Below are 15,288 nucleotides of genomic sequence, written 5' to 3'. Positions count from 1 at the left end.
TTTAACCATGGAAACTCCTGAAACAGAGCCCACACAAACCTTTGCTTTCCTATTCAAAGAATTGTTAACCAGCTTTCCATGTGTTCAAACAAAAGAGGTTCTGCTCTACCTGGGCCCTATGTGAAGGGCCACAGCATTGACTTTGGGCTATACTTACCATTCTTTGAGAAAAAGGGAGAAGTAATATGTAGTGGTTCCATAATAACTATAAAAGAGACCAAGATGATCCCCATTAATTTCTGAATTCTTTTTATCTGGCATGAACCTCCTCAAACAGAACAACCCAAATACATTTGTGTGCACACTGCTCCTCTCCCAGGTGTGTTCTGGCTGTTGGGTACACAAGGCTTGCTCACAGTTGGCCAGTACAGATACCAGCACATGAACAAGGAAAGCAAGTCCCCATGCTGGTCACAGCAATTTCTTCTGTGGGTCTTCTGATTTCAAGAGTCACAGGTGTGTGAGTATCAGTATCTATGGTTAGTTCAAACTGTCAGGGTCTAAGCCTTATTTCATTTTCAGGATGACAAGAGACAAACTGGAGAGAGCAGAAAAGTGCAACTCAGTACCTTTAGGTTGTCCATGCATCCATAGGTAGCATAAAGGTCAAGCTGCATGAAAGACACCTCTTCCCCACCACTTATGTGTAGACATGCAGCCTGAGTTCAGATACTGTATCTTAAATTGTACTTGGGAATGCCAAGGAATAAATAGGGTGTTTAGCTCCTGCTTTCTATCAGCTCATTTCTCTCTCAGAAAATCACTGTGGATGAAAAAACAAAGCAACTTTGCACAGGACTCGCCCTGACTTTCGCTGAAGTTCTATCTGCATATGTGCCAAACAGCTTGAGGAAAATCCTCTCCAAGCTTTCCTGATGTGAGCAGTAGATTCAGCATCTTGACTAGCCTCTGCATTTGGATGATTCTGTTACAGGAAGGCTTTTCTCCTGGCAGAGTTTGAACACACAGTTTCAGTCTCAAGTTCCTGCATCAGCCCGGAAGTAAATTGGGAGAGGTAAGTGAACAAGCATGTCTCTGTGTTTAGAAGAAAAGTATTGTTTTAGGAACTCTCCCAAAAATGTGAAAGGAAACAAAATATAGACAGTTTTCTGTAACTTTTGAGCAGATTGCATGATGAATTTCTGTAGCCAAGAGTAAAAGTTACATTTTTCTCCCAAGATCTTCTACTCGGATATGGTAATGACATTACTGATGAGCAAATTCTATCATTACTTGAATGCTACCCTGTGTGTGTCTCCTTGGGTGGGAAGTAGCAATTCTCACATTTCTACTTTTTCCTCAGATACTTCTCTTTGCAGAAAATCACGTTACTAATCTATCTGCTTGTTAGCCTTTGCTCTTCTTTGGCTGAACCGAAGGAAAAATACATGTGCCTGTGGCAGGCAAGCAACAGAGAAAAAAATCAAAGCATATGAATGAGGTTCCATCACAGCAAGAAATATAAAAAAGTGTTAGATATTGCAATAATGGGCCTAAAGTAATCTTGTAAACTTCAGGGAACCAGACCAGATAATCCAACTTGCCCTTTCTGTCTCTGCTGTCTTCCAATTACTATCTAACATCAGGTTAGACAGAAAATTTCTACTGATGGTGACAGAACTTCCAGCCAGATCTCAAAGGAAGGGGTACAACCAAGTGATTGTAGGATGTAACCCCTTAAAATGATTTATTCATTAAGCGTGTCATCATCTTGGATCACAGTCTTGACCTTAAGCTTGCGCTTATGTTATACTTTAAAATTATTCTCGGTTTGGCTTGGGTTATTGTCCTGACATATGAGTCTAAATCTTAGTGAGTTTGACATGTCGTAGGTTAGGAAAAGTAGTTTAGAAAACCACCCAACTGGTCAAATAAGATTTGGAGGAGGAGTTATTTTTTGCAGCTGCAAATTAGAAATAAATATAAAAATACAACATACTAAAACCCTAATAATGACATAGTGTTGCATAACTAAGTTTCCTTCTCAGATAAGTTCTACAACACCATAAACATATGCCATTGTTAATAACCACTTGCAATAGCAACATCAGGACTTATTTAGTTACAGTGCAATTTCAGTTCCCTTAAATATTTACTCATTTCATGGCTTACTTGGTTAAAATATGATCTTCTATTATGCTCCTTGTTTGATTTCTATTTGGTCTCTAAGCACTTGTTTGATTAGTGGTGGGAATAGTGATCTGTCTTTGATACTGTCTATATGCTCTTTCACCTAACGTCCAGTTTAATGTAGCAGGTTGAAAAACCGGCACCTTGATCTTTACACGTTTCTGTGCCGGTTGTTAAAACAGACTTATAAACCAGGTATCTTCCTAAATTAATTTTATTCTAGACCTTTGCTCACTATTCCATCAGTTTATTTAAATAGAGTTTGAAAAATTCAGCTTACACTGCATGCAAATCCTTCTAAACTGGGCCCTTTATATACATGCATTCCCTTTTATGTGAGCAGTACTTTGCTAATGGTTCAATAATTGAGAGAGTTTACATTTTAAAGACTTCAGTTTTTAATTGGTTGAATATTAATCACAGATCACTTTCAATTCTGTTGTGATGCCCAAATTATTGATGTCTCAGCTGCATTTGTTTTCAGGTATCAGTCTACTCGCATAATGCAAAATAACATTCAGCAATTATTTCAATTAGATGCAGTAAATCTTCAGAGCAAGCTATTTATTCCATTTCTGTAAATGAAGAAAGCAGTTGCTCTTTTCCATTCCCTGATGTTTACTGCCTAGAACTAGCACTTAAAATGGGTATGTATGCAACACGTAAACAGTTTTCTAACTGAATTATGTTAGCATCCACGGTAAAGGACAAGCAGTTGAACTCCCCTTGCAAGATTTCATTTGGTTAACTGACTCTTCTGCCTTGGAAAGAGATGTCACCTTGTTTGGAGGTGTTAGTTACCATTTTAAAGTATATTATGAGAGGTAGAGTAAATAGGAGTTCTTAATTAGCAGAATCTGTTTTGCACAAGTGCATAACATTAGCGAATTATTTTTCATCAGACTGCAGCTGTTACCTAAGCAGAGGAGGAATTTCACCTAAGCACAAAGAATGAGATGCACAAATAACTGTGTTGTCTTAAGAACGGGTCGGGTATGTCTCCTCACAGCGATTTTGTTCCATAATTGCAATTCACATTAAATGCAGCAAATGTTACCATCCTGCCCACTCAGTTTCCACCTCTACTTTTGTTTCAAGAGCGGGGGGGGGAACGACACTCGTCAGTAAAGATGAGGGGAGAGCCCTTTCTTTTCTTCCCTTCCCCCGCGTTGCTCCCTCAGCCGCGCTGCTAAGGGGCGCGCACCCGCCGCTGGGCGGGCGAGCTGGCCCCGTCCCGGCTCTGCCCCGAGCTGCACTTGTAGCTGCTCCGCGCCGCCCATGGCGGCCCCACGGCGCCCGGCACGGCACCGGGGCCCCGCCACTCTCTGCGCCCCGGAGGGCTCCTCCCGCCCCTCCGCGCCCGCTTGAGCTCCGCGGGGGCGCAGCCCGGCATCTCCCTGGGAGAGGTAACAGCTGCGCGACTCCAGGAGTGCGGAGAGGCTTCGGTCGCGATGCGCTGGCATTGCTCCCCCGGAGCGGAGTCTCCTTCCCTTCCAAAGCAGCGCCCGAGCGCTCGGTGCGTGCGTGCATATGTGTGTGCGTGTGGCGAAGGGGAGGGGGCTCTCTGCGTGCAAGGGGTGGGCGAGAGCAGTGCGATGGGAGCGGGTGCCCGTGTGCAGAGGGATCCTCTTCCCGTATGTGTGCTGGGGACCGCGGTGTCGGGGCAGGGCTCAGCGAGGCGGTTGCTGCATGCGGCGGAGCCAGCCGGGGTACTGCAGCGCCGGGCTTAGCCTCGCTCTGCGCCCCGGCGCTCAGCGCGGCCAAGGGTGCTTGCCCGGCTGCCCCCGCCGCTCGGTGCCTGCGCGGAGCTGCCGGACGGGGAACCTCGCTGGGAGAGCGGTGGAGCGCAGCGGAGTGGGGCCGCGGCGACCCCGGCCGCCGAGGTAGGGAAGGTGCCGGGCTCGCCGCGGAGCGCCGCCGGGAGCATCGCCGGGGGCGGCCGGCCGCCCCGCCGGGCGTGTGAGTGCGGGCAGGGGAGCGGGGTGTAGCGGGGCTGCTTTTACGTTGGCGTTTTAATTTATTTTAATTATTCCTAAGGTTTTGTTTTCATTACTGTTATTTAAGGGGGGGGGGGGTGTGATGGTGACGGGGCGACAGTGGCTTCCTGCCGGAGCCTCTCTGCCATCGCGGTCGCCTCTCCCTTCTAGCCGGCCGCCTCCCGGAGCCCCGGGCCAGCGGCACCAGGCGCAACGCTGCCGGCTCCCATCCTTCCCGCAGGCGAGCGGAGGGACTGGGGCCGGGCAACCCGGATAAGCCAGTGGAGGTGTGGGAGGGACAGGGGGGCAGGATCTGCGCAGTGGGGCTGGGGGTGTGTAAATGTGTTGCGGGTTGGACTTTGCAAAGGTGCCCCGGGGGGGGTACACGGGACACGACACGGAGGGAGGGGGACTGGAGGTCTTGGAAGTATTTGGCTGCGGGGACCACGGTTGTGCCTTGTTACAAAGAGGGTGTAAGAGATGCTGGGCTGCATCGCCGCGCTGTGTCCGTTCCTAGCCGGCATGTGTGTGCGGTGTGTGCGCGCCTGTGTCCCTCCTGTCTTCCCCCGCCGGGAGGCAGAGGGCGACGGGGCGCCCACGACAGAGGGGAGCCGGCACCAGCCGAGCCGGTTGCGGCAAATATTGCGGTAGCGCCGGCATTCCTGGCCAGGCAGGGCGACCCGCTGCCAGCCCCGTGCAGGTCCAGCAGCGAGCCCAGTCGGCAGCGGCCGGCGCCCCGGGGCCGAGGAAGAAGAGGGGACTCGAGCGTGGGAGAGGCAGGGACACCGGGGGACGGAGCCCGGGAGGGAGGAGGTGGAGCGCTGGGGACGCGGGGGCATCGCGCTGCCCCTGTGGGCCCGTTCCACGCGGCCAGGGTCGGGAGCCTGCGGGGATCAGCAGCGGCTGCTCCGCTCCCTCTTCTCCCCATGTTCCCGCTCTGCGGCCTCTTTGACCCCTTCAGCTATCCCTTCCCCTCTTCCTCCCTCGCCTCCTCTCAGCTTTCCCTCTCCCTCTTGTCCTTCTGTCCTCCCTTCCTTCCTTCCTCCCTCATCGCTCCTCTGCCCACCCTTCCAGGTCCCCCGGCGCATCCTCCCCTCCCTGCGGCTCCCTCCAGCCTGATTCTCCTCCCTCCAGCTGGCTCTTGCTTTCTCCACTTCCATCCTGGCTCCCTCCTGCCAGCTCAGTGGCTTCCCACAGCAGGAAAGAAATGAAAGGGACAAGTTGGGAAATGGGGGGAATGGGGAAGGTGGGGGAGCAATGTATTGTTTATTGACTGATTTTTATTTTGTTTTCTTTTTTTAAAAAAAGCTACCTTGTAACTCAAAGAAAACGCTGTGGCTCCAGTTATGTGTAAAAAAAAAAAAAAAAAGGCAGCTCAGCTGACCTGTCTATATGTGGAGGGTTCTTGAAAGCCACCTCTGTATCAGTGCAGGGAGAAGAGCAAACTACATCATATTAATTAAACAAAAGAAAAAAGTTCTTAAGTTTCAGTAGTTTTGGGCTGGTGAATTGACTTTGTTTTGCCCTGCAAGTGAGGGTATTGCTGTTATTCCAGGGGATGGAGCTGTATACCTGTGCATGCTTCTTCCATATCTCTGTGCTTCCATTGGTTACCAAGAGCTGATCTTGTTTTGCGGATAGTTCACTGTATTTCTGCAATCAGTTTGACACCAATTTATTTAAACTAGATATAATAAGTGACAGAAACTATGTGTGTGCATGCCTGTGTACCCCTTGAGTGAATCTCGCTTTTATAGTAGTGATAATCTGTATGTGTTGATGCTATAGATACATACATTGAGTACTGACATTGCTTTTTGTGTCTGTGTCTTCATCCTTTCTATATTGTGCTATCTCAACCCAGATGTTTGGGCATGCATAACATCAGCATTTGTGTTTAATATCCCTGAAATGCACGGCAACATATGAGCAGTGCAGGATTGAGGAGAGTAAATATGCATAAAATTGGAATCTCCTTTGGTTATTTTGCTTTGTTAGCTATGCATGCTTGGCATGTACAAGAGAGAGAGAAATATATTTGACAGACCTCAGTGTTATTTGTGTTTGTCTACAGAAATTTATATGCCATATTTGAAATCATTCTAGCTCCTTTGTATTTGGTTGTTAAAATCTTTCATGTTATTTTAAATTCAGTGCTTGTAGTTTATCTATAATCCTTGGCAGGTACAGTAGCTCAGTGGTATACAATTTTTAACCCAAATGATGTTTTGGAACAGTAACAACTGAAAAACGTTTTCTTTTTTTCTTTCCTTCTTTCTTCTTTAGATTCTTTATCTTTGTTCAGGAGCCTAAGGTTGCTTGCTGATCACAAGAAGATGTTTCTGTGGCTCTTTCTGGTTCTGTCATCTCCAGTTTCTTCTACAACTGCAGATGCTGATATATCTGTGGAAATTTGCAATGTTTGCTCCTGTGTGTCAGTTGAGAATGTACTCTATGTCAACTGTGAGAAGGTTGCAGTCTACAGACCAAATCAGCTTAAACCACCATGGTCTAATTTTTACCACCTCAACTTTCAAAACAACCTGCTAATTATTCTATATCCAAATTCCTTTCTTAATTTTACATACGCAGTGTCCTTGCAACTGGGTAATAATAAGTTACAGAACATTGAGGGAGGGGCCTTTATGGGTCTTAGTGCATTAAAACAGTTGCACTTGAACAACAATGAATTAAAGATTCTCCGAGCTGACACTTTCCTTGGCATAGAGAACTTGGAGTATCTCCAAGCTGACTACAATTTAATCAAGTTTATTGAACGGGGAGCCTTCAATAAGCTTCACAAGCTGAAAGTCCTGATTCTTAATGACAATCTGATTTCATTCCTTCCTGATAATATTTTTCGATTTGCTTCTCTAACTCATCTGGATATACGAGGGAATCGAATACAGAAGCTTCCATACATTGGAGTTTTAGAACACATTGGCCGAATTGTTGAATTGCAGCTGGAGGACAACCCCTGGAATTGTACTTGTGATTTGTTGCCTTTGAAAGCGTGGCTGGAGAACATGCCCTATAACATCTACATTGGAGAAGCTATCTGTGAAACACCCAGTGACTTATATGGAAGGCTGCTGAAAGAAACCAACAAGCAAGAGCTGTGCTCCATGGGGACAGGGAGTGATTTTGATGTGCGCATTCTGCCTCCCTCGCAGCTGGAGCCCGGTTACAGCACACCTAATGGCCACACCACTCAAACGTCAGTGCACAGATTAGTCACAAAGCCGCCAAAGACTACAAATCCTTCAAAGATCTCGGGGATAGTAGCAGGCAAAGCACTGTCTAATCGCAATCTCAGTCAAATTGTATCTTTCCAGACCAGGGTGCCTCCTTTAACTCCGTGTCCAGTCCCCTGTGTTTGCAAAACACATCCTTCAGACTTGGGATTAAGTGTAAATTGCCAAGAAAGAAATATAGAATCAATGGCCGAACTCATTCCAAAACCATTAAATGCCAAGAAACTGCATGTAAATGGCAATTATATTAAGGATGTGGACACTGCAGATTTCATGGAGTTCGAGGGGCTGGATTTGCTACATTTAGGCAGCAATCGGATTTCCCTGATCAAAGGAGAAGTTTTCCGCAACCTCACAAATTTACGGAGATTGTATCTCAATGGCAATCAGATAGAGCGTCTGAGCCCAGAAATGTTTGCTGGCCTCCACAACTTACAGTATCTGTATTTGGAATACAATGTTATCAAAGAAATCCTAGCAGGCACCTTTGACTTAATGCCAAATTTGCAGTTGCTCTACTTGAACAACAATCTTCTACGAAGCTTGCCAGCGTACATATTTGCTGGTGCACCCCTTGCTAGACTGAATCTGAGGAACAATCATTTCATGTATTTACCTGTAAGTGGCGTTCTTGATCAGCTGAAATCCCTTACACAAATTGATTTGGAAGGTAATCCATGGGACTGCACTTGTGATTTAGTTGCTTTAAAACTGTGGCTTGAAAAGCTAAATGAAGGTATTGTGGTGAAGGAATTGAAATGTGAAACACCTGTACAGTTTGCAAACATTGAACTTAAGTCTCTGAAAAATGAGATCCTCTGTCCTAAACTTTTAAACAAGCCATCTGCTCTGTTCACTAGTCCAATGCCCGCTATCACTTTCACAACACTACCAGGACCAGTTCGGAGCCCTCCTGGTGGCCCAGTTCCGTTGTCCATCCTAATCTTAAGCATATTAGTTGTGCTTATTTTAACAGTGTTTGTTGCTTTTTGTCTTCTTGTTTTTGTGCTTCGGCGCAACAAAAAACCAACTGTAAAGCATGAAGGGATTGGAAATCAAGAATGCAGTTCTATGCAACTGCAGCTAAGAAAGCACGATCACAAGTCAAACAAAAAGGATGGACTAGGTGCAGAGGCCTTCATTCCTCAGACAATTGAGCAGATGACCAAAAGTCATACCTGTGGCTTAAAAGAGTCTGAAACGGGCTTCACGTTTGCTGACCCACCAGGGCAAAAAGTCATTCTGAGAAATATTAATGACAAGGAGAAAGATTTGTTGCATGCGGATACCAGAAAAAGACTTAGCACAATCGATGAACTGGATGAGTTATTCCCTGGGAGGGATTCCAATGTATTTATTCAAAATTTTCTTGAAAGTAAAAAAGAATACAACAGCATAGGGGTCAGTGGCTTTGAAATACGTTATCCAGAGAAACTACAAGACAAAAAAAACAAGAAATCTCTAATAGGTGGTAATCATAGTAAAATTGTAGTAGAACAAAGAAAAAGTGAATATTTTGAACTAAAAGCTAAACTTCAAGGTTCACCCGACTACCTACAAGTCCTTGAAGAGCAAACAGCTTTGAATAAAATATAGGTCATACAATCTTATCACCTACAGAGGACATTTATTTAATGATGAAAGTGCCTTTTGTTGACTTTTAACTTCCAAATACTATATTATATTGATAGGCATAGAGGCAGGTGTGTCCAAGGGTGTCTTGATTAACTGTAGCTGCATATGAATTGTCAAGTAGAGGAGAATTTCCTAAATAGATTTTACTACATAAAGCTCATGCCCCATGGAATCCTGTAAGGATACTGCAAACTCTATTGCCAAAGGGATGCTTTATACATGTTACCCTGAATTTAACCTCAAGAGGCATATATGTTTTGTACCTTAAATGCAAAACCATCGTCTCCTTGTGATTTGTTAGAACAAACACAAGAAACCTGGTACTGGTATTTGTACCTCAGCTGGGTCCTTCATCCTGCACGTGGATTTAAATTGGTGGAACTGGAGTAATCCCTTGATCTGTGGTGTTGTAATGGCACTGTTTAAAGAATATCTGGAAAGTAACAAGCATGCAAAGAGAGAACATTTGATAGTATGTGTAAATTGGATACATTTATGGCCTGCATTTTGAAACCACTGGAATTATAATGTTAAATTGTGCAAATATTTGTTTTAAATATACCATGCATTACATACCTATGAAATAAATTTGACCACTTGAAGCATACATGTCTATACAAAGAAATTAAAAAGAAAAAAAGAAAGAAATAGTTCAGCCTGACTTCTGCAGTATTTGTGGCATCTGAAGAAAATATTTGATGTTTATGCAGAATCTGTTATAAGACTCATCTCCAATTAAAACTAGAGTTCCTTCTCAGTTACATGAAAAACTTGCAACCCCAACAGGTTGTCCAGAATTGTCAAAGTGCTTACTGTGTGAGCGTAGCAGAAATTATTTTTATAATATAATTCATATTTATGAAATACTTTGTATACTAAATAGGAAAAATATGTACTCCTTAATATGTATTTAATATGCCTGACTTGTTTTCCTGATCACAGTGCATTAATCATTCAGTATAAATAAAACCAGAACAATATAAAAAACAGAAACTGGAGATGTATAGAATTATCCAGAATTAAGTGATCAGATATAATAATAATAAAATTGTTCTGTACTATTCTTGTGAAATTAGCATATTATCTTATTTCAGATTTGTTACCAATGGTGCATTTTAAAATAGATTCATTAGTTTTTTAGTATTGTGTCTCAGGCAGTTATTTGCCATCACTTGTCTTGCTTTTCAGGGTTCTACAGCTTAATCTAAGTAGTTTTCGCTACAAGTATTATCAGGAATTCATGGTAAGGGTAATATTTTAATCGTATATGCATAAGTTTTATGTTCTTACCTGTCTGGCTGCTGTCTGTCAGGAAAAAAATAACTGATCAGACAGTGAACAATATGGCAAACCATGTCTATTTAAAACCACAGTGTAAAGTGAATATAGTGGTCTCAGTTCAGAGTATTATGTAGCTCGTATCTAGAGAGTGAAAACTTGCCCTTGTGAAAGCTGAATCTGAATAGCCAGGGATAAATAGCAGTCAGGACAATGGAAAATCTCCACTGTATCTCACTGATAGATGGCACCTGGAGATGAGAATGAAGGTCTATTGGTAAGGCATCATACAGCAAATCTATACTATGAGATTAACAAAAGTTTTTTGACTTGAAAAGGATTTTTTTTTTCATTTATTTCAATGAGGTTTGGATAAGTACCTCTATCTCCTTTGCTTCCAGACCTTCTCCCCTGCCCCTTTTAAAATCAATACATAAATCAGTTAATATTAGTAGGATACAAATACAAATGCTTTTCATTAATTTGGAGCTAACAAATATTACAACAAGACCTGATAACGATATTGGGGAGAAGGCTGTGTCAGCTATTTCTATTATAAACCTCTAATTTCAGGGCTTTATGATACTGCTGTGAAATTTTTATTCTGGAAGGACACTTGGCAAACAGCCTGCAGTGTATTTTTAGCAAAGTTTACAAAAAAGAAAAAAAAACAAAACCCAAAGCACTGCTTCTTTATTTAAGGAAAAGCAAAACAAAACATCAGTTTTCTATTTTCAGACATTTGTTTATGCTCTTGTAACTTAGAGGGGTTTATTATTTTTCTCCATGCTACAATGGAGTATGTACAATGTCATACTACGTACATGACTTCAACTAATAAAATTATAACAGATAAATTAATGACTGAGTTTCTTTCAAGAAGCTGCTGCTATCAATGTGCAATAAGTGACTTCAGGATGTCATAGGGATTTTCAGGACATGGACACTATGTACATATGCTTTTCTAGCATAAGAAGTTCTTGGTTGACCAATGATGCAATACATATCCAAGGCTTGAATAACTACATTTGAGCTTACTGTGTTAAGAGTTTGTGAATTAAGAAGTGTTACAGATGCACTGACATGATAGACTACAATGGCACCACCAGTAGGTTAAGAATAATGGGTCACTGTGCCTACTCTGCCCGGTGCTGCTTGGCTTTAAGTATGTATCCAGGTTCACTGGGATTTGCCTTGCATAAGGCTTCCAACACACTTCAGTGCATTGTCAGTCTGTCATGTCCCATACCCTTCTCTGCAGAGCCATGTGTTAAAAATATTAGAAATAGCAAATAAGGTAATACTTTTAAGTGATGTTGAAACTGATGTGCTTATGACTTGTGTTGCCCTGAGCTAAAAGATCAATGATAAATGATCATACCTTCCTCAGCTAAAAAAAGGTGTTTGGTTTGTTTTGTGGTGTTTTGTTTCAGGTTTTGCTTGTTTGTTTGTTTTTGTGGTGAGGTCTTTTAATTACTGACCAAAGGAGGAACTGGTATGCTATACCATTACACTGCATCAGATTTTCCTGCTCATTGAGGTCCCAATCCAGTAAAGCATTTAAACTCAATCTAAATCATGTGCGGAGGTACTATTCATGAACTAATCAAACAATATGCCCAAGAGTGGGGCTTAGGTAGAGTTTTTCATTGACTTCAAAAAAAGCTGGTTCAGAGACATTGTATATAATACATAGAGCACAGTGACTTTTGGGATTATGCAGTTGAGTGTAGGTTTGCCAGCATCAATAAAGATTGCACAATCTGGACTTTCCTGTATAAATTGTTCCTGAGTGGTTTACATATATGATGCAATATATAGGCATAATAGTGTGATTGAAGAATGCAGAAGTTGGCAAAACACTCTATTTCTGTGAAATTGTTACTTTGAATGACAACCTTAATGTCCGTTTATCTCCTCCATGTTTTGAAACAGTGTATGTGTCTGCACAGCAGTTTTATTGTAATGTCCATTCAAATCTATAGTCAGTCTATCTGGGAAGGTGACTTTTAGGATGTGGCTTAACAGATCTGTTCATTATATTGGTTTGAGTGGCCATGCTTGTAAAATGGCTGTTAAGACCCATAGACTAAACCAGTGAAGATGTTAACATAATCTGTTTTCTTCATTGTATTATAAAGAAGTTTCCATTTTTAAATAAAATCAATAAAGTGTAATCGTTTCCCTGAAAAAGAAAATATTTGTGCAACTTTATCAGAAAGGAACTACCATGGTGCAAGAACACAAGACCATTAAACAATTTACGTTTTGCATTTACTGTTCAAGATTGACAATAATATAGAAATCTAGGATAAAAATCTTAAATAAGATGATTTTTTTGAAAGACATAATAATATAAATTATAAAAGGCATGGCCTTGTGAACAATGTTAACAAATGTTTCAGAGTTAATGAAACACATCCAGAACTTGATAATATCTATAATATCTTTTGCATGATTTGTACATTGGTATTGTATGAAATGAGCACAGTGAGATTTTATTTTTTTTTTTTTGGTTGCATCCAAAGAGTTAGGAAGGAAATAACAAGAGGAATGTATTTATAATCACCCTATTTTGAAATAAAGAAAACAAAATGTATTGGTTTTACCCTGTTTCAATCATTACTATTCTAGGTTAGTTTATGACTAAGATAGTTATAACATCCAGTCCAATGTAAAACACAGAAAACCATTGTTTATGAATTTTGTTTGCCTTCAGCAACATCAAAACGTTAACCAGCATTGACTTAAAAAGTTGTATGCAATGTTAATAAAATTGTTTGGTACTATTGTATTTCTGAAACTAGACTTTGCTAAGTGCCTGTAATACTCTTTTTTGGATCATTTCTATATGGATGAAAGGGAATCTGTAAAATTTTAAACATTAATGTTTTCCAATCACCTTGACAATTTAATTTTTATGAAGGTTTTTCCCCATCTTCTGTTGTCTAAAAAATCCTCCTTGCCTCTGCTATACAAGTACACCCTCCAAAGGCAGTGAAATTTTATTGCATTAGTAACATAAGCATAATTTAGTTTTTAGTTGGATTCTGAGATCTTAAACACTGAAGTTCAGAGAGGAACAATAACGTAATGCTAGGGGCATTTGTTTTGATTTGGCTCCGTTCTCATTAATCATTTTGAATAAGACAATTTTTCAGAGGAAAGGGAAGTTAGTTTATCCTTAGCAAAAATAAAAATACCAATCTGTGTATCATTTCAATTGGTTAGGGTAGTTTTATAAATGAAAGTTGAAAAGATGTCTTTAGGTAATTTTAACTTCCAGATTTAGATTTTGTAGTAAAAATGTTTTACAAAGATTCTTAAAAATCTCCATGGGAGGGGAGAAAAGCAGGAACAGAATTACATCTAGATTAAACATTCCCTGTAGTGGAGGAGTTAACATGCATTATAGTGGTGGTGAATGAGAATTAGAATGTGATACGGACTAGAAAATCAGGACTTGATACGGGTTTTTTTTTTACTGCCAGTTGCAGTGTAACTTCAGAAGCAAACCTACAGCATTAATTGAAAAAGGCCTATGTATATATTCATAAAATTTCTTTCTATAGAAAAACTCGAGAATCAAGCATAAGTACTCATGTTTTGAAAACAATCTGCATGCACTGATTTCCTGAACGTAGACGAAATTGGCAGTTTTATGTTAATATGTTTTTTCATTATTTAGTCTTTATATCTTACTGCAATTCATTCATCCTTATGTATTCTGATTGTTGCTGTGCTGAAAAATAAAAATAGGAATTTTAAAGCTCAGGGACAAACTCATCCCAGAAGTTTACCGGTGTAAATCTAGACTAACTCAACAAACTTCAATGGAATCAAATCAGCCTTACCTTAGTGAACACAAAAGTAGAAATTTACCATATTAGATGAGGAGCTGATCTATATGTCATTGAAATAAAAAATAAGGATTTTTTTTACTTGAAATAAAATACAATCTTGTGGTTTGCTCAGTTGTTTTGTGTGGTAAAGCTATTAGTAGTTTGAAATAATCATAGGGTAGAATATAGAGTAGATGCAGTTCTGCGTTCTTTTGGTGTCAGTGGAACTCTGCAAGGATTCAAGAGCTGTGGGCATCTTGTAGATGTACTGTAGATACAAAAAATTTGCTGGTTTAATATATAGACTTGACATCTATATGGCAAAATGAAAATGCTATCTTAACAATACAATTTATTTTCTCCCTGTAATGGAACAAACTTACCATGCTCTTCTTTCTCATTAAGTAGAGACTTTATTGCAACTATCTTTATTTTATTGTTAGTTACATTCACGTTCATTAATAGTATGAGATTATTTATTTATTTATTTATTGTCTGAAAACAGTTTATTTGGGGAAGTCTGTTAGTTTTAAAATCCTGGTCACTAGTAACAAACTGATGCTGTATTACGTTGATTTTTCATTCTCTTGCTGTGAATTTTAATAGTCTAAATAATTTTTTAAAAGCATAAATAAGAGTTAAGAAAATGACACTTGGCTGGTACTAAATTTGAAATTGTTTGTATATGTGTATGTAAAGGCTTAAAATGCTGTAAATCAACTCTGATGGGTATACAAATGTTACATCATTGTCCCTTTGGTCTTTGTTTAACCAGAAATCAAAAGGTGATCTCTGTATAGTTTAGCAGTCATTTTGCATATGTACAGTAACAAAGAAGTCTTCCTCAGTTTCCCTCATCCACGAGCATTTAATTTCTTGATTTAATGTAATTTCCTAGAAATGTGTGCACTATGACCTTCCAGGCCATCCTTCCACTTGGTGCTGTCACTTCATCTTCAGTGTGCCCAGTCCCTTACAGCTGAATGTTTGTCTAGACCTTGATTAATAGCAGTTTCCAAAGAGGTGAAGTAGGATTTGTCAATTTGCAAAAAGCCTGTATGCTATAAAAGGAAAATTGAAGACGACTGTCCTGGATGGTTTCTGAGCCATGTCAGATGATGTATGATCCAAAACAGAGAGGAATAAGAAATGGTTTAAGCTTCTGTTAGGAAG

The 15,288-nt window shown here is 40.7% G+C and overlaps 1 protein-coding gene across 3 annotated transcripts; it reads left to right on the top strand.

Moving 5' to 3' along the window:
- Positions 1-3,413: 3,413 nt before the first annotated feature.
- On the top strand, positions 3,414-13,067 carry SLITRK4 (SLIT and NTRK like family member 4). 3 transcript variants are annotated; one of them, XM_061445955.1, is made up of 2 exons: positions 3,414-3,646; positions 6,393-13,067. In XM_061445955.1, the coding sequence occupies exon 2, from the start codon at positions 6,443-6,445 to the stop codon at positions 8,954-8,956; it is 2,514 nt and encodes an 837-aa protein (XP_061301939.1). In that variant the 5' UTR covers positions 3,414-3,646; positions 6,393-6,442; the 3' UTR covers positions 8,957-13,067. The 3 variants fall into 3 exon arrangements, with proteins under 3 accessions (XP_061301939.1, XP_061301938.1, XP_061301940.1); XM_061445954.1 differs by lacking the exon at positions 3,414-3,646 and adding an exon at positions 3,688-4,013; XM_061445956.1 differs by lacking the exon at positions 3,414-3,646 and adding an exon at positions 3,881-4,089.
- Positions 13,068-15,288: the final 2,221 nt, after the last annotated feature.

Source organism: Pezoporus flaviventris, unplaced genomic scaffold (genome assembly GCF_033815535.1).
Source record: "Pezoporus flaviventris isolate CSIRO_AGI_PZ_B2104156 unplaced genomic scaffold, CSIRO_AGI_Pfla_v1 ptg000005l, whole genome shotgun sequence".
NCBI lineage: Eukaryota > Metazoa > Chordata > Aves > Psittaciformes > Psittacidae > Pezoporus > Pezoporus flaviventris.
The sequence above is the reverse complement of the archived record's forward strand: the minus strand, read 5'-3'. Positions and strand labels throughout refer to the sequence as shown.